We start from the raw sequence: 26310 nt of genomic DNA, 5'->3' as shown, positions 1-26310 counted from the left end.
GAACTTATAGAAAAGACCTCTGTGATGGCTACTGCATTATTGTGATTACTCAAAGAAAAGATGTCAGCAATGCAAGTTAAAATAGGCATTTTATTGAGAAACTTGACTTGTCAGTGAGAAAGTAACAGTTACAAATATTTTCATTTAATAAAATTAGCATATCCTTAATTCTAAAAATGTCTCTTAAAAGCCTTTATTATCTGAAACTGTAGACCATTCTGATCCAGGGTTTTCTTCTAGTGTCTCCCATGGAAAATGATGCCATTAATGCAAATAACAGAAGATATTATTCATAAACAAAACAAATTCACCACTTGAGTTTGAGCTGCCTGCATGCATGTGAATTAATATCTATTACTATAACAATAAGTCTTCTGGTGCAGCATTGAGGCCTTCGGCTTACTCCTGAGCATTCAGAGAGTCATAATGTAGTCATATTAAAATCAGAAAGTTCTACAGCAAGACAGTTCTGCTAGAAACATCCCCTTTCCATAATCATAACTTAAAATTGGTATAGGTAAATACTACACTAAAGTATAGTTTACTTGTTAAATACACTGGCTTCCATGCAGGTTTTTTAAAAATTATATATTTGTTGCATTAAAAGGACAATGACACTAACCCTATAAATTATTTTCTAAAATGGCTTTAGTATATGAGACACTAAAAGTATGAAATAATTAATAAATATTTGAAACATGTTTTAAATAAGTTAAACCAGCACTAACACCTAGTAAGTAGATGTTCAAAGTTCATATGACTAGATCTCTTTTTAATTTACTGAAGATAAAGCTTATCTGAGATCCGAATGTTTGTGTCCCCCCAAAATTCATATATTGAAACCTAATCCCCAATGTGATGGTATTAGGAGGTGGGGCCTTTGGGGGGTGATTAGGTCATGAGGGTGGAGCCCTCATGAATGAGATTAATGTCCTCATAAGGGGTTGAAGAGACCAGAATTCTTCCTTTCTACCATGTGAGGACACAGCAAGAAGGTACCATCTATGAGCCAGAGAACTAAATCTGCTGTGCTCTGATCTTGGACTTCCCAGCCTCCAGAACTATGAGAAATAAGTTTTTGTTGTTTATAAGCTATCCAGTTTATGGTATTTTGTTATGGCAGCCTGAATGGACTAAGGAAGAGGGCAACATTTAGTAATTTTAAAATTTATAGTTTTCTCTCTTTTTTTAATTTTAGGGAATAAAGTAGAAAGATTATTCTGTACTATGATGCTTTGTGCAAAAACCTGAAATGATACATCATATGACAATAATTTTGTTGATAAAATTTAAATGAATTTTCTAAAATTATTTGTAATACAAAAGTTAAAGATCAGACTATACTTTTGTTGAAAGATTGTGGAGATGATATTTATGAAGGTTTTTATTCCCTTCCAAATGACACAGATTAGTACTTGGATAGAAAAGCAAGAAAAGACAAGCCTTAAAAAAATAGTACTTTTAGTTTTTAAATGAGTACTATTTGTCAAGGAAATGGAAAAAATAAAAAGAATAAGAACCTTTTATTAGAATCATTAAAATTCTTTTTTAGGAGGTAATATGAATAAATATAAAGTTGTCATAATTTAAGATCCATTTCCTGTGAGCAATACACCTACAAAATCTGTCAATTTAAAGGAATAGTTAATAGGATGTTGATTTTGAAATTATAGCCAACAGCTGCAGAAAGCAATGATTTTACAATGTTGGCACATTAGTATTGTTTATAGTACAGACAACCCTCCCTAAGTGCCGGTTCCACATCCATAGATTGAACCAACTGCAGATCAAAATGTTAGGCCTGCAAAGGCTGCATATGTAGTGAACATGTATAGACTTTTTCCCTTGTCTTTATTCCCTATACCATACAGTATAACAACTATTTGCATAGCATTTACATTGTATTAGACATTATAAGTAATCTAGAAATTATTTAAAGTATACGGGAGGATGTGAGTAGGTTATATGCAAATACTTCACCATTTTATAAAAGGGACTTGAGCATTCTCAGATTTTGGTAGCTGCAGGAGTACTGGAACCATTCCCCTGTGGATACTGAGGAACGACTGTAATTATTATATTCATTATCAGAACTTTAAATTTTGCTTTGGTTTTCTTTTCCCTAAGTCAGTTTCCTATGTGTTTTAGTTACACATAAACTCATAGACCTTTAGCATGGGTTAGGAAATCATCTTGTCAAACTTTACAGAAAAGGCAACTGAGGCTCAGGTATAACTTGCCCAATGTCACATAGCTAAAAAGTAACAGATCTGGGGCTAGAATATGATTCCATATGGGGTTCTGCCTGTCATAATTTAGGCCTTAGGGGAAAGTGAGGATAGGGATGAATGCTCAATTTCTTTATATCTTTCTTGTTGGGGGGTGCTTGTATTAGTAGCAGTAGGACTCTGTTCAGGACTCTTTTGAAGAAATCTGTAAAATAAGTACTCATCTCGAAATTCATATTCGTTGGTAATATGTTGGATGACTCCCCCTTGCACCAGTCTATCTCCGTATATCACAGCTTCACCACGGTCAGAGGCAAGGCCGACTTCAATTAGCCAGTTCACCAGGTCGCAGCCACAAAAGGTCCCGGCAGAAGTCTTTGCACCACACCTGTATGTCAAAGGAATGATTCACCCATATGTTCTGTAAATCTCGTATCAGCACTGCATGATAAAGGACAAGCAAGAAAAAATAGAAGGAAACAAGGAGACAGCATGATAGTTAAAAAAGCATGGCAAGAATGAAATACAAAGGGTTTGTTAACTCGCCTGACCTTTGAAAGATCTATTGGAGAAAAAGATGCCAATAATGCTTGTGAAAGCAGAAATTCTTAAATAATAACAAAAAAAGACATAGGTAAAGTAAATACATTTACAAAGAAATATTCTTTTTATAGTAGCATGGCCTTTTATGATCAGATCCATCCTGGAGACAGCTGAATATTATATAACTTATACTCTTAGTATACTAAGTAATTTAACTGTCTCGGGAACATTAAATATTTTTCACAAGCTCTAAAGAAATGATTATTTTCATGAAACTACTCAAATCAACATGATTTTCAGCTCTATATACATCATATATACATATGCACTATATGCATCATAGTGTCCACAAGTAGCCTTTCCTCTTGCCCTCAGTAGCCAAGACAATCATCCTGATATGTTCGTCAGGAATTTGCTTCATTAGGAAGCAAGGAAGGAATACGTGAGCTCTGTCTTGCTACAAATCTATTATAAGATTTTAAAAATGTACTTTGATTATGAATTTACTTCTTGATTATTTAAAATCTGTCTTCCTAATGCAAATGTGGGGTGCCTTAAGTATAAGCAAATGAACAAGGGAAGGAGAGATGAAAAAACCAATTACATGAATTTTGTACATTTTCATACAAAAATGCAATAGACAGCATGAATCTGTTCACAAGTATCAGTGAAGCTATAAAACCTAAAGTACTTGATGATAGGAAACAGTGGATGAAAATCAAGATGAAATGAGAAACAGATGACAAAAATTTAAAAACATTTAACCATAAATGAATATACATGAGTTTCATATAAAAATTACAAAAAAGGTTAATATACATGAAAAATTTTCTCAAGTACATAAAATCACAATATTTTAACATCAGTATTTCATTTAGTGATATCTGAATTTATGCCTTGCAACTACAAACATCACTTTCAACAAAAGCCTGAATTTTACAACCTGTGTCTGAGCCTCTTCCTGCTTGTTGATTTTTGATTTATAGCCTAACACCTTCTAGCCCAGACACCAACTGAATATTTGTTTCCTGATTACTGCAATCAGGCAGCTATAACAACAGCCCATGGAGCTGTACAGAATGGCAGATAATGTGACACTGTACAGGCTGCAGAACCTGCAAAGGGAGAGGGAACAGGCCAGCACACTCCCAGCATGCTCCCAGCAGGTGCCCATTCAGCCATCTGGGACCAAGGCAGTGTGGCAGCCCTGCAAACGGCAAGAGCTATGCTCTCTGACGGCAATCACGATGGGCCTGACAGAACTAACATGGAGTTTTCTTTTTAAATTATTTATTTATTTTTTTATTATTATTTTTGAGACAGGGTTTCACTCTGTTGCCCAGGCTAGAGTACAGTGGCATCATCATAAGCTCACTGCAATCTCTAACTCCTGGGCTCAAGTGATCCTCCTGCCTCAGCCTCCCAAGTAGCTAGGAATAACAGGTGTGTGCCACCACACCCAGCTAATTTTTCTATTTTTTTGTAGAGGCGGGGTCTTGCTTTGTTGCTCAGGTTGGTCTCAAACTCCTGGCCTCAAGCAATACTCCCATCTGGGCCTCCCAAAGTGCTAGAACTATAGGCATAAGCCTGTAATGTTTAATTTTAAAAAGCAGCTTCAAATTGTTGAAACTATCCATGGTACTTTGAAATAATTGTGTTTAGCCCTTTAAGGGTGAAAAAACTAACTTTTCTTCATAGTTTACTATTGCCAGACAGTGGGCTAGGCCAATCACAAACATTCTGTCATCTAATTCAAACAACCCTGAGAGTCAGATATTTTAAAGAAGAGGAAAACTAAAGTTTAGAGAATGAACTTGCCCAGTGTCGCAAAGCTAGTAAGTGTAGTTCAGGATTTAAGTTCTAGTATTAGTCCTCACCCAATGAGTCCCCCTCCACTGTCAATTCTAGGCTGCTTTCTGATTACAATGACATATTAATACATGTTGAATACACTAGCATAATATATGAAAATAAATCATCCTCAATAGTGATTTTCATAAAATTTCAAATTTTCAGTTATAGCCATAAAAATATTAGGTTATTTGTTTTGTTTTCTCTTTTATGACTACCAAAAGCATGTGCACTGTAACATTTGTTTATTCAAAGTTCATCATTTCCTCCTGCATACTTCCTACCTTGGGGATTAGAAGAATAAATATGTCACAGACCAAAGATTAGGGTTTGAAGTGAAATATAAGCATCAAAATTCAGAGGCAGAAATTTCATTTTCTTGACAACAGTATTAGTAATATGAAATAACATGCCACCAGGAGATGGGAATATAACATCTCTTCTAAATCCAATGTATCTCAAGTTTTATGAGAGACACTAATGGCCAACTGGAAATGAATGTTAATATTCTGTGACATTTTAGTTCATTCTAAACTAAAGTTTTCACATTTTATGTGGAAATCAGAAGCTTTAAGACATTAAAAAAATATTAAGGTCAAAGTGATATGGCTCTTTCATATATCATTTTTAAACTATAAACTGACCCATAAGTTTTAACTTTTACATGTATGTTATTGAAAATAATCATGTAGTCAGTCACAGCCACATATTTAGCCTTTTACAATCCAAAATTAATCATCTAAAACATAATTATCTGGAACCTGTACTGGCAATTTGCTTACCTTCTTTCCTTGACAATGTTTCGGATACAGAGGTCACGGTGATAATACACAAACTGTTGACAGGTCATTTTTATTTCCTCAGAAACAGGAGAATCCCTTTTTTCTGCTGTTTCTTTATTGTTCCATAGGAACTCAAGTCTGAAAACCAAGATTTAAGGAGGCCATTTTTAAGAAAAGAAAAGCACTGAGAGAGAGCCCTTCCTGCCTTAGCACCCCATCGATATGGCTGTTCCAACGCTGTCATTCACCAGAGCTCTCATCTTTGTTCCCAGACATCATTAGTCTCTGAAGCAAAAACACATTCTGCATTCAGTTTCCTATTGAAAGAAGGCTGGGGTGGGGAACCTAATCATTATTTATAAACCCTCTGGACATGTTTGACCCATTTCAGTTTCTACGAATAAATGTTCCTTGTTCTACATCCCACTGTTTGGAAATGCAAAGATAAATTAGAGATCAAGTATTTTATTTAATCATTTTTCTCTTTCAGTACCACAAAAACAGATACCAGGGTCTGGAGTACAGAATAATTTTGTTTCTGCCAGCCCAGGCAATGGAACTGTTGACTGTTTCACCTGATCAACATTATGAAGCTGATAACTGAGTTCAGTGACTTTCTTGTTATGTTTTTCTTCATTCATGAGATGATTATTATCCTAGCAACTGTATCTTGATGACGATGATGATGATGATGATGGAGAAGAAGAAGGAGAAGTAAGAACAGTTACCATTTACTGGGTGCTTTTCACAGAGCTGGCAGGATAAATTTCATTAGCACTTCTAGTTTCTACTAATTTTGGCTTTGAAAACAAATAAGGAGGTACAAGGATTTGCAGCCCTGCTTTTTCCTCCTACCCCCAAGTTGGAGTATGCCACTTGTTATTTTTCATAGAGAAATCCTTGATCTTCATTCAAAGAAACACTTCTTGTTATTTTTCATAGAGAAATCCTTGATCTTCATTCAAAGAAACGCTTCACTAAGCTAATAAAAACCCAAAAATTTAGAAAGAAAACCTGAGTTTTCTATAAGTTATTAGTTTGATAGAAAGAGGAATCGTGTTTCAAAGGAGAAAGACAATAAAATATAGACCTTTGGGGGCACACCACCTACTACTTCCATTTCTAAAGACATTTTCAGGTTTCATTTAACTTTATGTAGTTAATGGCATAGACAGAAGTCAGTATGTCCATCAATTCTTGTTTAAATGCAAATTACAATGCTGGATTTATAATAGTTCTTCTAATATTTCGCTGCAATTATTTACAACAAATATGTGAATCAACAGATAACCTCTGTGTGGCACTTAGTGGTCTCCTAGCAGTTACTAAAGGTTTAGAAATATTAGTATTTTAATAGAATGGCTTTTTCATCACCTTTACAGATACAGATTTATTTCAAAACTAAATTTACCTTCTTTTGAAAGGCAGGATGATTAAATGTTTATCTAATCCAAAGATTCCAAAGGAAATAAATCCCTAGGGAAGAAAACAAAGTTATTTTTTCTGAATTCAACAATAAAATTTTAAGGTAGAGAAATTAAGGAAGCCACCAAATGTAGCGTTTGAGGGAGCAAACCTATAGTGATGAAGAACACACAAAGCAGGCCTCTGAAGTGCAGTGCCTGAGGGCACATGTGACACTTTGCTGCCTTTTCCCAGTCATTCTGTCCTACTAATTATGATGGGTGATACCAACCAGTGCTGAGCAGCCACATTCACACGACAGCTTCCTGAAGAAAAATGAAAACATTTAAGGGCTATATGTCTTTATTTCTCCCCCTATTGTGCTTAAGTATTTATTATTTTGCTGTTAAAACTTCATAAATTATGTAACAAGTGCTTCAGTATCTAATTATAATGCAGTAACTGAACAGAATTTAAAGTGAAAGTGGCTAGTGGTTAGGGGGAGGATTTGAAGGATTTGCGAGTGATGAGGCAAACTGGTACCAGATATCAGCCACAGATCAGGACAGTTTACGACTGTTTGGGGAGGCAGGAGGTTGGCAGCGGCCATTTGTCAGGCACACTAGGATAAGGATCTGAGCGCAAGTTGGTGGAGGTAGGATGGAAAATGCAGTATGTTGTATGAAGGACCTAGCTTTGTTCACCCCAAGACAATAAATGACTAGAAGGGAATGATCTTACCACAATGCCTCCCCGAGAGGAAAATGGGGTGGGAGTGAGGTTTATGTCTCTTTTGCTCCTTTGAACCACTTCAGCCATAGGTTGTGTGGGCAGCATTTTAAATGGAACATTCCTGGCTAGTGTTTATGACATAGCCCTGTGGAATGAAGCTTTCTCAGTCCCAGTTCTGGGATGGCTCAGGTTGGAGTGGGCTTTCTGAGTACAAAATGCCAAGTGAGGTTATGCTTTTTCAACATAGTATTTTTTAGTTCTTAGATAAAAAGTCAGATCTTAAACAGTATCACAAAGTGAGATGAGTATCAAAGTAGCTGTTGGGATGCTCATGTCTGTAATAAACTAAGGTCACTTGTCTCTTTAGACATAGCTATTTTTGCTCCCACATTAATGGCCCCAAAAAACTGGAAATATTTCAAGAAATTAATGTTAGGAAAAAACTTGCAGGAGCATCTATTGATAAATGTTAACTCATATGGCAAATTACTTTAGATTTAATAGGCAAACTCAGTGATTTCAAACACGGTATTTTTTGGCCTGTTACTCAATCTGTGGACCAATATTCTCTAATTAAAAAGTAAGGAGTCAAAGAAAAGATCAAATTTTGAAATTTGCACATAAAAATATATTCCCAATAAGTAAAATGTCATTTATCCTTAAATTTCCATTTTAATAGTGACATAAACTTAGACAATAGCATCCATCATATTACTTCCTCAAGGAAATTTAGTGGCTTTTTTTTTTTTTGGTTTGGTTTGGTTTTTGAGACAGAGTCTCACTCTGTTGCCCCAGGTAGAGTACAGTAATTACAGCTCACAGCAACCTCGAACTCCTGGGCTCAAGCAATCCTCCTGCCTCAGCCTCCAGAGTAACTGGGACTACAGGTATACTACCACTGCCAGCTGATTTTTTCTATTTTTGGTAGAGACAGGTCTCACTCTTGCTCAGGCTCATCTTGAACTCCAGACCTCAAGCAATCAATCCTCCTGCCTCAGGCTTCCAGAGTGCTAGGATTACAGTCATGAGCCACTGCACCCAGCTGGAATTTTAGTTTTCTAATTTCACTTTGCAGGTATTGTTGTGATGTTTAAATGAAATAATGAACGTAATTTTTAACAATGGTTGGCACATAGTAGATGCTCAAGGAATGGTAGCTGCTGTACCTAGCCAAAATTTATTTTTACACCATATGATTTTTTTAAAAGATTTATATACCTATTGCTCAAGAAACATCAAAATGTAAATGAAATGATGTTTATCAAATTAAAGGCTGGAGAAGGTAAGTTATTTTCTCAAAGTAACTTATTAAGATCAAAACAAAGTGGAAAAAGGACTTAGGACATTTTGTCCCTGCTTAAATTATCATTCTTTAGCTCAGAACCAAAGCAAAGAACTATTTGGTATTTCTGATTGAAGCACTCAGTGCATATTCTGATGACTTTAACCAAAGTAATAATTCATCTCTACTAGGAGACAGGCAGCAGCTGTCAGCTGTCATGCACACCAGCAGCTGGCAAACAAACTAAGCCCTTTTGATTTAAAAGAAAATAACATCCGTACCAGCTCTACCCCCCACCACCAATCAACCCATCTAGTAAAACAAAAACCACTCAAAGTTCTCAGTAAATAAATACCTGGCCAAAGTTAAACACGGCACAGAAAAACTGTAACTCAACGTATAGTCTTCCAGGCTCTTGGTTGAATAGCCACCATAAACAACTGGAAAGATTCTGTAAAGGAAGGAGAGGAGAGTACTTTAAAATGAAGCAAGCCTGATCATTTCTCTCCATCCAGAGCACAGTACAATTACTTATCTACTTAATAATTAGGGGGGGAAAGACTAAAGGGAAAAACACCTAGAGAATATAGAGGCTTTGTCTTTCCAACAAGAGGTTTCAACCTCTCCTCCTGACAGATGTCATTCAAACAGCATCTATTCTGATCAGATTTGAAGAAAGAAGACATGAGCCGCAATACAGAGGCTTACATAGTATATCAGGACTGCCGACTAGCCTGAGACAGGGCTGATTTTAAAATTAGTTCTACACAATGAAAACAATTACATCACTAAGCAGCAATTTTTGGCAGCATTTCTTATTTTTTGATTTTTGTTCTTAAAACAGCATTTAAAGTGATGCTGGCTGAAATCATACTATGTAACGAGCATCCCAATGTGAAAGGGTTCCTTCATAGGTTATATGGTCCATCTCTTACCTCTGGGCAAGTTACACTTGAATCATCTCAAAGAATTATAAAATAATAGCTGATAATTCACAAAAGAGGACATTTAGTAATTAAAGAAATGCATGCATTTAAAAAAGAAGGTTCTGTATTTCACTTATAAAATTATCAAATTAAAGTAATGGTTATGAACACTATGTAGCAACTCGTTTGACAAGTGACAAATGCAGGATACAAATCTGTATGTATGAACAGATAGAACTATGAAAACTGTATTAAAAAATTAGAAGGCAGTAGTATGATGGATATTTTTCTTTTCTCTATTTTGTATCTACTATATGAAGTGGTTATGTTCTTTTCATAATTAAATATTATTTTAAAAATTTATTTAAGGAACATCTTCTGAGAGATACTGTATACATTTATCCACTTTGGTCAGTCAAGTACCTTAGGAATAAGTGGCCCTGTACGCATCATTGAGATATCTGTCTTTACCAAATTCTAGGTTCAGAGCTAGAATGAATAAGTGATTCTAAGCAGAATAAGCTATTGGAGCACTTAGGCAACAGGGTAATGTGAATAATTCATTCTTTTCTCCCACCCCCACCCACAAACATTTAGCTCAAGATTAGGATTGAGATGACCTAGCTGCCGCACTCCCGCAAAGCAGCAACTAAGTTTCTCCCTGATGACTGAATTGAAACCTTTGCCAAACATTTAAAGAAGTGGCCACAAAAGGAAACCAGAAATACTTACAGCAAACAGGCCAATAATGAGAAGTAAACACAGCAACACATGACGAGTTAGTTGCTGGTCTCCACTCTGTAGATACTGTTGTTCTTCCTGGGCTAATATGCAGCTCTGGGAGTTACAGCGACTCACACAATGATCATCTATAACACAGTAAGCACAACAATTTGTAATCAGAGCTTTTTATTTGAATGCATTTTCAATTTGTAATGACTTCCTAAGAGAAACAACAAAAAAGCACATTCAGCTAAGAATCAGTATATTATCTTAGATGAAATAAGAGAAAAGCTCTTTCATGTTGTTTTAGGAGCGTTCTAGTTGTAGAGTGTTTTATTTGAAAAAACACAAGTAGTATGCAATAGTTCCCTTTTATACTATTCAACGTTGTTTTATTTATGTGTGTGTACATACATAATCATATAATTTTTATTAATATAGTTAATGTATATAATTATATATTAATTTGGCCTTTATTATATATATTAAATAAAGGCCAAATTAATAACTCAAGTTTCACCACTGATGAATCTACTTATTAGTCACGTATACTCTACTTTGGCTGTTAAACAAATTAACTATTATCTATTGCCTTTCATTAAAGAGTTTAAAATTTGCCTTAGAAAAGACCTTTAAAGGAACCAAGTAAATATACACTATGTTTTGTTTGCATATGGACCCAAACTCAAATCACAAGCACAACTCTTCTCCAGCCCAGAATAGAGGTGAGAGATCTTTCACAAGAGACCTTTGCTTTTCTACCTCAGCTATACTTTATATATAGTAGCAAAAGTAAAGAAAAACATTCTTACAAAATAGATGCCTAGTCTAACATACAGTCTTATAAAAGTAAATGATTAAAAACCACAATTCTATAGCTCTTACCCTCAAGTTAAAAGTAAAAATTTGTCTTTTCTGAAAGCACTTTTTGAAAAGGACACATACACCCATTAAACATGGCCTAGCATAATAGTTGATGGCACAGGGGAAAGTTCATAATGTTGCTAAGTAAAAAGAAAGTAGGCTCCTAAACTGTCTCTATAGTATTATCCTATTTCAATAAAAATTATTTGTATATATCTATGTGTAGAAAAATTCTAGAAGTATACCTTTATATAATAAGCCTGGTTTTAAAATATTATGTACAGCTATTACAAAAATGGATAAAAATAAATTTTATTATCTTTCATTTACCTTTTTCACACATTGTTGCCATTCAGCAATCTAAATGCAATATTTATGTTGCTTTTAGGGGGAATAAATTATATTTTTTTTTTTTTTTTTTTTGAGACAGAGTCTCACTCTGTTGCCCAGGCTAGAGTGAGTGCCGTGGCGTCAGCCTAGCTCACAGCAACCTCAAACTCCTGAGCTCAAGGGATCCTCCTGTCTCAGCCTCCCGAGTAGCTGGGACTACAGGCATGCACCACCATGCCCGGCTAATTTTTTCTATATATATTTTTAGCTGTCCATATAATTTCTTTCTATTTTTAGTAGAGATGGGGTCTCGCTCTTGCTCAGGCTGGTCTCGAACTCCTGAGCTCAAACGATCCGCCCACCTCGGCCTCCCAGAGTGCTAGGATTACAGGCGTGAGCCACCACGCCCGGCCAAATTATATTGTTAACTCTAAAAATTCTCATTTGCCTATGGTTTAATTTCCTTTAGACATTAATTCATTTCAGGCTTAGGAATGATGCTAAATTATATGATTAGATGAAGTCCCTACATGATGGCTCTCATTCTATATAACTTTTGCAAAATATAATCAGAAAACCCAAGAAGCCCTTATAATTTAAAAGCATTTTCACTGCCCTTGCAAAAAAGAAAAAAAGAAAAAAAAAGCATTTTCAAGAATCAACATTATTAATGAAGAAAATGACAGGTAAGCAAAACCTAAGGAGATTTTGGGAGAAAAAAATAGTTGCTGAATCTGATTACATGTTGAATTTGTCAAGGGTCCTTGCTATTAGGTATATTGTATAGTGAGAAAAAAAATGAGGAAGAAAACCTTGGGAATTCTAAGGTAAAGAAAGAAACATTTACTTTAGCAAAGAGGCACACAGACAAAAACTGAAAGACAGTTTAACTGAATGCCAGAAAGGGTTTCCTATTAAAAAAGTCAGTGAATGCTGGACATCTGATATATTTTCACCCCTTTCTATGGAAACCTGAATTCTGCTATCATAAAAGATTCATTCCTAGCTATCAGCAGCTAAATATAAACTCCATATGGACAACAACTACTGCTACTACCATATTTAACGAGTATTTTTGCATTAGGACAAACTTTTTGGATTTATTATTTGGGTTAGACTTATTGGATAATTTGTGTGTGTGTGTGTGTGTGTGGTGTGTGTGTGTATAATACTACCTATTACTACTTTATAAGAAATTTTTTTTTAAATGAGTATTTATGTACAATTATCCTATTAGCACTTTTCCCCATCTTATTTGAGAATCCATATTCTCAGTGTTTGTAGCTTCTATAGAAATTCTATGTAGCGTTCTTTTGAGGCATAAGGGTAAGAAATCTTCTATTCCTTAAACCTATCCTCATAGCTGAGAGGCACTTACTTTTCTCAAACGAAGGAGTCACAGACCCACGGGTGCTTGTGTTTGCTACTGGCTCTGTCGATGGGCAGCGTAAGTCACCATTTCCCATGGAGCAGGAGCAGCAACCTTTACAGATAAAATAATATGTGAGGATAGAGCCCAATCACAACAGAAATGGGCAAGTCCAAAAGATGCCAAACAAAACAAAACCGACTCACACTTCCCAAGTAGCCTCAGTGAAAATGTTTTTACATGGTATCTATCAAAAGGTATTAAAATGTGCTTATGCAGAAGTTAACATGTAAAGAGTGCCAGACAAATGATCAGCTCCTTTATGTATTATCTCCTTATATGAGACAAGGAAAAATGTTTTCATCCATGCTGTTTTATTAGTTTCCACTGTACTTTGGGAACTAAGAATTCAAACACTTTCCTAAAATACAGCTTTTATTTCATCACTGTTCAAAAACATGCACTAATTCAAACTCCTTGGCCTGAATGTGAAAGCTCTTTATGACTTGGACTCGCTCTCCCTTATCCAACCACCCCTACTTTTTAACAAAAAATCTTCCTTTATTTCAGGACAATTCTTTAGGGTCCTCCACTAACCCCATGTTTACTTGGGTCTCTAGGTCTAGGCTGACAAACATGGAATTCCCACTTTTGTTAATTCATCTAAATCCTCTTTTCTTTTGAGTTCAGCTCAAAACTGACTTCTTCATATTCAATGCAATCCCTAACAAAATACCAATGATATCTTTCACAGAAACAGAAAAATCAATCCTAAAATTCACATGGACCCACAAAAGACCCAGAATAGCCAAAGCAATCTTGAGGGGGAATAAAAAGTTAAAGGCATCACACTATTTGACTTTCAAATATACTACAAAGCTACAGTCACCAAAACTGCATGGTATTGGCATAAAAACAGACATACAGAACAATGGTACAGAATTGAAAGCCCAGGAATAAATGTATGCATCTATAGCCAACTTATTTTTGACAAAGGTGCCAAAAACACACACTGGTGAAAGGACAATCTCTTCAATAAATGGGTGCTAGGAAAATTGGATATCTACATGTAGTTGAATGAAACTGGACTCTTATCTTTCACCATATACAAAATTCAATGCAAAATGGATTAAAGACTTAAATATAAGACCTGAAACTATGAAACCACTAAAAGAAAGCATAGGAGAAATATTTCATGATATTGGACTAGGCAAGGATTTTTTTGGATAATACCTCAAAAGCACAGGCAACAAAAACAAAAGTAGACAAATGGAATTACACCAAACTAAAAAGTTTCTACATTGCAAAGGAAATAATCAACTGAATGAAGAGACAACCTACAGAATGGGAGAAAATAAATGCAATCTATATATCTGACAAGGAGTTAATATCCAAAATATGTAAGGAACTTAAGCAACTCAACAGCAAAAAAACCAAATAACCCAATTAAAAAGGGGCAAACGACCTTAATAGACATTTCTCAAAAGACGACATACAGAAGGCCAACAGGGATATGAAAAAATGCCCAACATTACTAATTATCAGGGAAATACAAACCAAAACCACAATGAGATATCACCTCATACTTGTAAGAATGACTACTATCAAAAAGACAAAAGATAACAAGTGTTAGTGAGGATTTGGAAAAGAGGGAAACTTTACACACTGTTGGTGGGAATGTAAAATAGTATAGACATTATGAAATACAGTATGCTTCTCAAAAAATTAAAAATAGAACTATCATATGATCTAGCAGTCCCACTATGGGGTATATACCAAAAGGAAATGAAATCAATACATCAAAGAGATACCTGCACTCCCATGTTTATTGCAACACTATTCACAATAGCCAAGATATAAAATCAACCTAAGTGTTCAACAACAGATGAATGGATAAAGAAAAGTAGCATATATATACAGTGGAATACTATTCAGCCATAAAAAGAATGCAATCTATTTGTAATAACATAGATGAACCTGGAGGACATTATGTTAAGTAAACTAAGCCAGACATAAGACAAATACTGCATGTTCTCACTCATAGGCAGAATCTAAAAAAGTTGATTTCATAGAAGTAGTGGATGGACAGTGGTTACCAGAGACTGGAGACAGGGGGCCATGAGGGGAATGATCTATGGCTACAAAGTTACATTAGAATAAGTTCTGGTGTTTGCATGCACAGTAGGGAACTATAATCAACAATGAGATATTGTGTATCTCAAAATAGCTAGAAGAAAGGATTTTGAATTTCTTATCACAAAGGAATGATAAATTTCTGAGGTGATGGATATGCTGATTATCCTGATTTGATCATTATATAATGTATACCTATATCAAAATATCACATTGTACCCCATAAATATGTACATTATGTATCAATTAAAAATAAAATTCTTATACAAATAAATGTCCAATTTTTTGTTCTTTAAATCCTCACTTCTTTCAAGACCTGTCTCCTGCTAGTCTATAAGATGCAGTAAAACAATTATATACTTTTGTCTTTTCAACTATATACTGCTCTTGCTGGTTTATAGGTAGATTGGTAAGTCCCACTGACATATCTCTACAGAGCTATAATTTTTTCTCTATATAGTCAGAGAACTGCATGCAGTGTCCTTTAAAACATCTCACACATATATAGACATGGTGCTCCTTGACATAAATTATAATAGAATATTAACTTTTGTGATAAACTATTAAAATTTAATATGCTAGAAAAATGAATAATTCTTAGGCTGTGAGCCTTTCATTGATAATGTGCTTAAATTCTTCAGTGATGTTCTTAAAACCAAAAAGATTTCCAAGCATAAAAAGTATGATCTATAATAAAGCTATTATAAATGTCTTTCTAAATTTACTACAAAGATGCCATCTCAAGGTTAAAATAGAACCACAGAATAACAGAAAATAAAGAGATTATCTGGCCCAGCTCTCTTATGTTCAGAAACTTGAAAGGTTAAATCAGCTAAGATGAAATTGTTAAGAAAACATATAAGGGCCAGGCACAGTGGCTCATGCCTGTAATCCCAGCACTTTGGGAGACCAAGGCAGGAGGATCACTTGAGGCCAGGAGTTTGAGACCAGCCTGAGCAAGGGCCAAGACCCTGTCTCTACAAAAGAAATAGAAAAATTAGCCAGGTATGATGGCGAGTGCCTGTAGTCCCAGTTACCTGGGAGGCTGAGGGAGGAGGATTGCTTGAGCCCAGGAGTTTGAGGTTGCAGTGAGCGGTTATAATGCCACTGCATTCTACCCAGGGCGACAGAGTGAGACCCTGTCTCCAAACCACCCCCCCCCAAAAACCAAACTATATTATACTGTTAATGGAAAATGTACATATTGTGAAAGTATAGTAAAATCTTGGTCTGGAATGATACAGTCCAAATTCATAATAGTGCTTACCCCTAGGGTTAGCAGCAATGGAGGAGTACAAAGATTTCAACTTTACTGGTAATTTTTATTTCTTTTAAAAAGGAGAAATGTCTGACGTAAATATGACATGTTAACCTTTATTAATTGTAAATATCCTACCTTATTCCCTGTGCTTAATATTATTCTTCACTCAGTCAACAAACATTCAACAAATATTGAATGCTTACTGATAACTGGAATACTATATTCAGATCTGAGCATCCTAATTTAAGAGGTACACTGAGAAACTAGGATGTATCCTTGGTGTCGCATGCATCTCAAACTTAGAAGGCTGAAAGTAGAGCTTGTTGCCTTCACCTAAAAATCTGTTCTCTCTGAATTCCCCTTCTTAGGTAATAGCCCCACAACTAAACATTCATTTAGACCAGATTCCCGCATGTTATCCTCAGTTCCTCTCTTAGTCCTCACCCAGCTTCCTACCAATTACCAAACCCGGTCAATACAACTTCTCCTGAGTACAGCCCCGCCTGTTCATCCCACCTCTACTGCCCTAATACACCCTGGGTCAGGCCCAACCTATTGTAAAAACTCTTAATATAACCCTTTACTCCCAGGACAAAACCCTCACATTTTAGCATGGCATAGAATCCCCTTTGTATTTGCTTTCTTTTCCAGCTTCCTCTTGACCTCTTCCCCAGATATACCCTGAGCTCAAGCCTTGCTGAACCTCTTACTTCCCTGAACAGGAAAAATGACCTCTCATACTTCATTATCTCTGCGTAAGCTGTAGGACATTATGCATTGCCTGATTCTATGTGTGGGTAAATAAATAAAAGAAAAATGAATAAAATGTCTGAGTGATACATAAAACTATAAAAAGTGGTTACCTCTAGAGAAAAGGACTGAGAGAAGGGAAGGGAAGACTTTAGCTTTTCTTTTTATAGTCTTTTAGAATAGTATTTGAATTCCTTACTGTAAGGATGTCTTCTTTTTACAATAAAGTGTTATAAAGCTAACACATTATACTTACTATATGCTGGGTTTACATATGTTACATCATTTTATCTATTTGTATTTCTATGAGGTAGGTATTGTCATCAGATATGGAAACTGAGGCACAGGGAACTTGCCCCAAATCAAATAGTAGCAAATCATGGACTTAGGGGTTGAACCCAGGTAGTCTGGCTCCAGATCCATGTTTTGAACCACTGTGTTACATACTTCTAGTTTGGGATGGAGGAGGGAAGAGAGAGAGGAAGAAAGGCAATATGAGATAGCAAGATCTGTGGGGTTTGGTTCCTTCTAAGGTAAAGATATTAAAATGTTTTTTTAATCTATCTCGTTTCACTTTCTTATCCTTTATTTATTGATATTTACAACAAATCGTTCTGCGATTAGTCATCCCTCTACTCCACAGACTCACTAAACAAAATAGGTACCATCATTTATGCTTCCCAGATTTTCATATATCTATGAAATCTCCACATGCATATGAATCCAAAATACATATTCTATTGCCAAGTTCCCTTCAGGAATTGAAGCAAACCCCATAACAATTGTTAATACTCATTAACAAAGTTAGCAGGTGGGGTCATATTTTCACTTATGCCAAAGATTGGCAAACATTTTCTTCAAAGGGTCAGATAATATTTTAGGTTTTGCAGGCTGCTCAGTCCCTGTTGCAATGACTCTGCCATTACAGCATGAAAGCAGCCATAGATAATACATAAATAAGTGTGGCTATGTTCCAATAAAATTATGGGCATGAAATTTAAATTTCATATAGTTTTTAAGAATTACAAAATATTTATGTTCTTTTTTTTTTTTTTTCAACCTTTTAAAAATGTAAAAACCATTCTTAACTGGTAGGCCATACAAAACAGGTGGTGAGCCAGATTTGGCTTGTGGACTATAGCTTGCCAACACTTGATTTATATCATTAACCTGGCCTCAATTAGGCCCCCTTTAGTTCGTTTTATTGTTGACTCTTGCCTGATACAATGTTGTGGAGTTAACAATTGTATATGCTTATAGTTTCCTAGGAAGGGCCTTCTCTCAGTTGTTACTTTTTTCTAAACTCTCAGGTCTGAGGAAGTTTTAGGATTTAACCAAAGATCATCCTCACAAAAAGACTTATAAACAAAAATCTAATGAATGAATTTGCAAGCCATATAACTATGATTCAAGTTCTTCATTTGACAGATAGCTATGATATTCAAAATAGTTCAAGGAAGTGCCCTTAAACAAAACATTTAGGATACATGTTATAAAGGCATGTAACAGTTTCTTTAAGGATCATACTTGTTTCTGGGATAGAGCTTGTAAAAAGTTCTGGCTCATTTACTGGTGTTGGACTCTCTTCAAAAGCAGTGTTTCCAGGCTCCACTGCTTTGTGGCTCTGAGACTGGTCGAAACCTTCATAGCTTCCCGCTTGGGTGGTGCGGTTCATGCACATGAGTGATACCCCGGCTATCAGAATGCTGCAGAACAGGGTTACTGCTGTGGTGATCATCTGTTGTGAGAAAAAGACGTTAGGCCACTTTTCACAGCCCCATCTTGAAAATCTTAGTAGAGTAGGTTAAGGGCACTTTTTTAATGGAAAAGACATCTCCACAGCTTCAAATCCTCTAGAACAGTGGTTCTTTAAAAAGGGTAAGCATATGTAAAGAATGTAAGTTACTTGTAGAGAAATTAGGGTTTGCACGTAGTCATATAAGTTTTCTAGATGCTTCTTTCATTGTACGGCAATTGGTTACCAATACAGCCATTTGTTTCCTTTACAAGTAATCTCAATGATTTCTTACAGACCTTTACTTCTAAGTTTTTGCTCATTTTAATATGTAGTTCAAGAGTATTTCAGTCAACTAGAGACTTTTTTATGGCAATGATACTAAAATAATTATAGCTAATATTTATTGAGCACTAACTAGATGCCGGCACTAGCCTCAGTCTTTTAGGTGTACAATCATATTTATTCTCACAAAAACTCCATAAAATTCAAAATTGCAAAACAGAAAAATAAAAACAAAAAACGGTAAGGAATCAAAATTATTTGGAGAAGTTTTTTTAAACATACACATCTTTGGGCCCCAGCCCTAAAGAATTCAGCAGGTCCTGCAAGCTTTCCTGCTCCATAGCTCTTCAAGCACATTTTCCCCCAGACACTTTTTGTTCTGAAATTTATATTTATCATAGGATTAAGAGTCAATAATTTGACCTTTATTATTACTGCTAACTTATTAAATGGATTTAAATTAATCACTCTTTCCTCCAGTAGTGAAAACATAATTCATAAGTGCATTTAAGAACACTCTTAAGTTTCAAGCATTTAGAAATCTTCAGCTAAAAATGGATTTAGACATGCAAAATGTTCACCACATTTTGAGGCGTGACAAAGTGATCTAGGATCCCTAGCATGATATGCAATAAGTTGGAATAGGTTTTCAAAGTTAATCTTAATGTATAGAAAGGCACATTAACAAGCTAAAAACAAACATTCTCAAGAACAGAATTGCCAATAAACTCTTCTGACCTGCTCCTTTCCATAAAAGAAGGCTGAGTCAATGCTATCTCCATTGTGTTTTCCAGTTATCAAAAGAACACCAACAAGGAGAGCAGGGATTCTGCAATAACAAGGGTTATTGAGAGAGAAAAAGAGAGAATGAATAGTAACTGTGTATACAGAAACAGGTAAGCAAACAGACCACTACCAACTTACCCCCAGCCAGATATTATGATGATTCCAACAGGAATTTGTACCCTCTCCCGCTTTTTCAAAAGAAACAAAGAAATTGCTAGAAGGCCTAAGAACAAGAAATAAAGATTGAAAGAGAGATAATTACTCAACAGTGATCAGACCTCATGGAACTTTCCTTTTTTTTTTTAAACCAAATTTATTTCAGTAGTAGTCTTTTAACAACATGGCTTGCTATTCAGAAAAATTCTTTTCCACAGTGTCAGGTTTTTTATTTTTAATTTTTTAATTTTTAATTTTAGGTAGTCCTAGATATGGCCAGTGGCATAAGGGTTATATTATTGTTAGTATCCCATCTTCTAGGACACATCTGGTGTGTTTATTCATGCTTGTAGACTCCTCTTATAACCATTTTGCTTTCTGTGTTCCCTTGAGATATTAACAGCTAGCTAAGTCATTTTGACTCACGTGTTTAGGAATAGAAGGGAAAACAATGTCTGGAATTGGTTTCCTTTTTTTTGGAACTTTATTTCCTCTTTTTTTTAAACCAAATTTATTTCAGTAGTATCTATATTTTTTGCCCTAGAATTTACTCCTTTTAAATAAATGCTGTCCCCAATATTTTGAAGCAAGTTTTCTCAGTTCAAAATCATTCATGTTTTCCCTCCTGTATTATTTCTTTTACTCAAATCTTCTTGTTTTACCTGTGAGGACTTTTTTCCAAAAGCCCTAATCATTTTATTGTTTTGACTTATGTGTTTGGAATCTAAGTCTAATTGAAAAAATTCTTAACTGTATACAGAACAGTTGTAAAAATAAAAACAACCCCATTGTGCTGATGCTAAGAAGTATAGGCAATTGTTTACATGAGGAATGTTTTTAGAAAATACCCTAGTGTAATGATGGAGCTTAATACAAATACATTATGAACTGAACATAAACACAAATGTTTTAAAGTTCTTCAACTTTCCTTATACTTTATACATAATTATTTATATGTAAAAACATCTTATTTAATAAATTCTACATAGCTATAGAATCTTAGAACTTGAAGGTTGGAAGGTACCTCTGTTTTAGAACCCCTTCATTTTATACACAAGGGTTTGCCCAAGTCACACAGCCAGCAGAGGGCAGAGCAGGACTAGAAATCCAGCCTTCTGGCACAAGTTCTTTAACTCCATCAGTGTTTCTCAAACTCCGATCTGTGGACCCTTGGGATTCCTAAGACATATTCTTCAGGATCTGGAAGTTTCTATGAGAAATTTTAAGTCTTTTTTGTTTACTTTCAATGATAGTCATTGTGTCTACCTTTTAACCAAAGTCTCGAGATTTCAGACCTTACGTTGGTTTTATATTAACTTTGAGTCAAGTGAAGGCCAAATTCATAACATAGAGTCCAAATGAAAGTTCTGTAAAATAAAAGCAGTGAGATAACCAGGCCATAACCCCATATATTTCCATGTATGTGGGGTGAAGGCAAGCCAAACTCAAAAAAGCGGTAGCAGAGAAGTAAATTCCATTTTCCATTTTAAGCAGTGATTTGCATTAGCAAAACAAGATCCTTTGTCATGTTAAATAATGTTTCTAATTAGAATTATTGGGTTTGTAGTTTTGTTTGAATAGAATCTGAATTTGCTTTGGTTTTACAGTTCTATATTAGCTGTATATAAAGAATTCATACCTAGATTTAATATTGTACAGATTGAGTAACACTGTGCTAGAATTATTTAAAAAAAAAAACAAAAAAACATTGAGGCCCTTGAGAATTGCTCCTCCCTCCATAAATTTGTATACTCTACAGTTTCAGGTTTTCAAAGTACAAGGGAAATAAGTAACCAATCTCAAAACTGTGCCATCCGTGATACAGTAGCAAGGGCAGTCTTTAAAATTCTAGCTCACCATTCCTGCCTTGTGAAAAGAAGCATATACCAAAAGGCAGACTCCTATCCTTGGATGTCTCACTGACAAGGCTGTGGGAGCTCCTGCCTGAATCAGTTTAACCCTTTGGGCCCATTTCCCACTTTGCAAAACAAAGGATTAAAACTAGACCAGTGTTTCCTAAAGTATAGAGGCCATAGGTGACACAAAGGTGAAAATTTTTGGGCTAGTTGTACATTTATTTTAACGTGCATTTTAAAAAATTAATTAGCACATGAAACCTTGGATTTTATTGATAAAAGGCTCCATTGATTAAGGAGAAAAAATGAGTCAAATTTAAAGAAAAAAAAAACAAGTGGTATACAGATATGGCAAAAACTGTGAGGATGGTATGTAAATGAGTGAAATTAAAAATGGCTGAACAAGATGATTTAAAATGACACTTTTAGGTCTAAAATTCTGTTGTATCCTAATAATCTGAAGGTTGAAGAGCACCTTTACGAGGGTTAGGGAATTCAGAACAACCATTTTAGAGAGGCATGGGGCTTTTTTATATGTTGATCTATTTGCTACTATCTTACTCTTATTATAAAGTTAACCTGAATAAACCTAGTTATTAGAGCTCAAGTTGGTCCATTTATATTTGGACCAACTTGATCCAATCAATATAAAGTGTTTAGGCTTTTTCAACTTAACATTTCATGAAAACTCTCATGCTATGCAAGGTGTACTTGCCTTTAAGAAGCACAAACCATCTTCTGTTTGCACTGAATTTTTCATTCCATAATTCCTTACCACATTGTTGCTTCACTTCAAAGGGCTGTTGACTTAGATGGGACTTGCTTTTGATCCTGAAGGCATGAAATTAAAGGTCTGTCCTTTGTAGCCACTTCCTGACACTTGCCTCCTAACATTCTACAATTTCCTTTTATGTGCCATTTTACAGGTTTAAATTTATGGTATGAATACAAAACAGCCAGACAGAATTTTTTACAAACATACCAGAATGTCTGCATCCAAATAAATATTATACTTCAAAATAGCAATGTGCTAAAACATTTTAAATATCCTTATTGGAGCCAGTTGAAATGAGAAAGTCTTTCTTACTGGGTTCTCTTCTATTTCCATACCCTTTTATTCTCCTAGTTTTCTTGTTCTCACATTACCTCTTTTCCTCCTATTTAATAACTAATACAGTTCTATTTGTTGAGTGCCTGCCATGTACCAGATATAAATACTCATATTTCATTTCATCCTCAAAATAACCCTATAAGGTACCGTAACCCAGTTTTATAGATGAGGAAACTGAGGTTTTGAAAGTTATGTAATTTGCAGAACCAGAATTTTTCTGTTCAGTGGGACTCTAATAGTGAGCTCTGGGACATACCTCATGCATCTCTGCTCATTCCCTCATTTCTCCACCTGCCTCCAGTGCCTGCCCTCTTCTCGTCTCCAAAGGGGAGTGCTGACAGTGGCCTAGAGCCAAAGACTCTGAGGAAAAGAACCATGTGACTCCACAAGGCCCTGAGCCCAGGCAGAAATGGAATACATCAGGAAAAGAGCTCAGCTTTGCAGACTGCCTCTGTTGGTGGGCATAACTGCCTGAGTGAATGCCACGATCCTGTACTGCAGATTTCAAATAGATCACTAGAAGCTGAGGGTTTCTGGGGTTGGGGGAGAAGGGACCTCAGTTTCCATTCACAATTCAACTTACCTGTCCACAGGTAGGTGCTATAGAGGGAGCTGTATAATAGAACAAACACCAAAATTTGTCCAACAAAATTTTTTTCTTTAACAAAATTCCACATCATCATTCCAGCACAGACAATAGACTAAAAAGAAAATTATTAAAAGACTTTGTAAATAGCTAAGAAAAACATATAATTCAATATTATCACAGAAAGTAAATATTAATTAATAGCCAGTTATACTCATGTTTTATTCACAGCAAATATAATTACTCATTTTAAATTATTGCTAATTATCAACAATTACATCCTAGTTATACTAAAACTTCAAGCTTTATGATAAAAAACCCTTTTGTACAGTCTTTAACAATGTATATATTCAATCAAAACAGATGACTACATTCTAAATAGCAACATAATCCCTGTGTTTAGTAATAGTAAATTTAGCATAGAAAATGCTAAACTTCTTTCCATTATAATTTGAGACATGCAAAGTTAAACTAGAAAAAATAAGATTGTCAGAGAGTTCAATTTTTAATGATTCATTTATTTCTATTAAAAATGCAGTTATCATCAAATGCCATCATTAGCCTCAACTTTAGATAGTTCAAGACCTATTGCAATATTTAATATATTAGGCATAAATATACTCAAATTGTAATTGACTGCATTTGGTAATACTCCTGACTTTATAATAGGAAAAACCTAGCAAAGTAATTTTCTCCTATAGTATAATAATCCATGAGAAGAGCATAGTTCTAAATATCTGCGGTTTTACTAACCTGAGCAATGAGTAAATTAGTTGTAAGCATATGAGGAAGCTGTTTATATTTCTTACTCAGAAGAAGAATAGCCAGAGACCAGATCTTGAAGACAAAAGGTTCAAAAGTTATTCATGTTTCTTTATCAGTATTATTGCTTATTAAATAACACATTGATTAGCCTCTTTAAAGAATCCTCTTGGTCTTGATTCAGAAAACATTCCAACATTTTATTTACTTTAACCTGTCTAGTTCCAAAGAGGTAAATTACTATATCCGAAATAAAACAAAAATCATGGAGAGATCCCATAGCAAATTAACTGTCCAAAAATTACAGGATCTTTAAGAACTAATGCCTTGGCCAGGGCCATGTTCTAACTACGCCTGCATTCAGCAGCTGGGATGGGTCACAAGGGTCATAGGCAACTAGTCAGGAAAAGAGCTTTAGTGGGAGATACAGTTATAATGCACTAAGTTCTTCCTTTTTGATTTCCACCATATTGGCCCATGAGATATCTAAATTCCAGGCTGTCTTACTTCAAACAACACACACCACCCACCCTAAGACTAATTGTCTTACGTTCTGAGTATTTCTGGGTTTCTACTCCACCTACATAGTAGCCAGGTAAGTATCCTAGTTGATTTCCTTCTTTCTGTCCTCATTGCCAATTGAAATTTATATAGTCTCTTTCCCCAAATTGCTCTCTTATCTACCAATGGGCATACATTTTAAGAATATGTGACAGAGGTGGAATTTCTTAAAAATTACATTAGTTACCCATTTATTTGTTGCCAATATACATATTCATCCCTACCCCCTTTTCTTTACCTGTAAACGTTGCTTTTTTTTCCAGTCAGAATACTGTTTGAATTCAATAGGCAACTTGATCTATAAGATACTCTAGTTGTCAAATGCTTCACTATTTAATTTGAGCTAGATACATCCAATTTGAAAAGTAACCTAAAGTTTTGTTAACATTAAATAGGCGGTTGGCCTTGATTCCAGAGATCCCTTCTGACCCCATGATTCTACAACATTTGTATAGTGATTCATCATCATTTGCAAAATGCTTTTCACATATGTCATTTAATCCCTAAAACAACCCATGGAAATATGTGAAATTATCTTTATTTTATAGCTGAGAAAACGGAAGCTTAGAGACATATTGCTAGTTTGTGATAGGGCTAGGTTTTTTGTTTGTTTTGTTTCTGAGACAGTCTTGCTCCATCGCCCTGAGTATAGTGCAGTGGTGTCATCATAGCTCACTGCAACCTCAATCTCCTGGGCTCAGGTGATCCTCCTGAGTAGCTGGGACTACATATGTGCCACCACGCTCGGCTAATTTTTTCTATTTTTGGTAGAAAGGGGGGGTCTTACTCTTGTTCAGGCTGGTCTCGAACTCCTGAGCTGACGCAATCCTCTCGCCTTGGCTTCCCTGAGTGCTAGGATTACAGGCCTGAGCCACCTCGCCCAGCCTGGGCTAGTTTTGATAGGAGTCAAATCCACACCTGACTAAATCTTATGCTTTGTCCACTATACAACTGTAACTCCGAATTGGAAAGAAAAAATTCAGTTAATTGGAAGGTTAATAGTGTGTTTTGTGGGCAGGCTTTAGCTTTCTCTATTTCATAAGAAACCAGATTTTAAAACTCTTTCTATTACCAAGCTATTCTCAAAACTCATTCTGTGGTTTCCATTCATGTTTACAATGAAACGTACTTACCAAAGAGACCAGGCTGATAATACTTATATCAAAACTAACATTCTGGATGGCATATGCCAATGGCTTAGGGTCCATAGTGGGAAAGGTCAGTAACCAGGCAGAAACGTACATGATGGGAGCAGACACAAATGTGCTTATTACCATCCCTGAGGTTACCTGTA

At 35.3% G+C, this 26310-nt stretch overlaps 1 protein-coding gene across 1 annotated transcript in view; it reads right to left on the bottom strand.

Moving 5' to 3' along the window:
• Positions 1 to 1598: 1598 nt before the first annotated feature.
• The window catches only part of GPR155 (G protein-coupled receptor 155), a 40229-nt gene continuing 15517 nt past the window's right edge, over positions 1599 to 26310 (bottom strand). Inside the window, exons 5-16 of the mRNA XM_069470697.1 lie at positions 26150 to 26305; positions 24447 to 24530; positions 23691 to 23808; positions 20123 to 20207; positions 19937 to 20027; positions 18706 to 18916; positions 13044 to 13148; positions 10481 to 10617; positions 9178 to 9273; positions 6816 to 6880; positions 5405 to 5542; positions 1599 to 2616 (exon numbers count right to left, since the gene is read on the bottom strand). Coding sequence (XP_069326798.1) covers positions 2316 to 2616; positions 5405 to 5542; positions 6816 to 6880; positions 9178 to 9273; positions 10481 to 10617; positions 13044 to 13148; positions 18706 to 18916; positions 19937 to 20027; positions 20123 to 20207; positions 23691 to 23808; positions 24447 to 24530; positions 26150 to 26305 — 1587 coding nt within the window. The 3' untranslated portion in view covers positions 1599 to 2315. The remainder of the gene's footprint in view (positions 2617 to 5404; positions 5543 to 6815; positions 6881 to 9177; positions 9274 to 10480; positions 10618 to 13043; positions 13149 to 18705; positions 18917 to 19936; positions 20028 to 20122; positions 20208 to 23690; positions 23809 to 24446; positions 24531 to 26149; positions 26306 to 26310) is intronic.

This window comes from Eulemur rufifrons, chromosome 1 (genome assembly GCF_041146395.1).
Source record: "Eulemur rufifrons isolate Redbay chromosome 1, OSU_ERuf_1, whole genome shotgun sequence".
Taxonomy (NCBI): Eukaryota; Metazoa; Chordata; class Mammalia; order Primates; family Lemuridae; genus Eulemur; species Eulemur rufifrons.
Note: the sequence above shows the minus strand (reverse complement) of the source record. Positions and strands in the feature narration are given on the sequence as shown.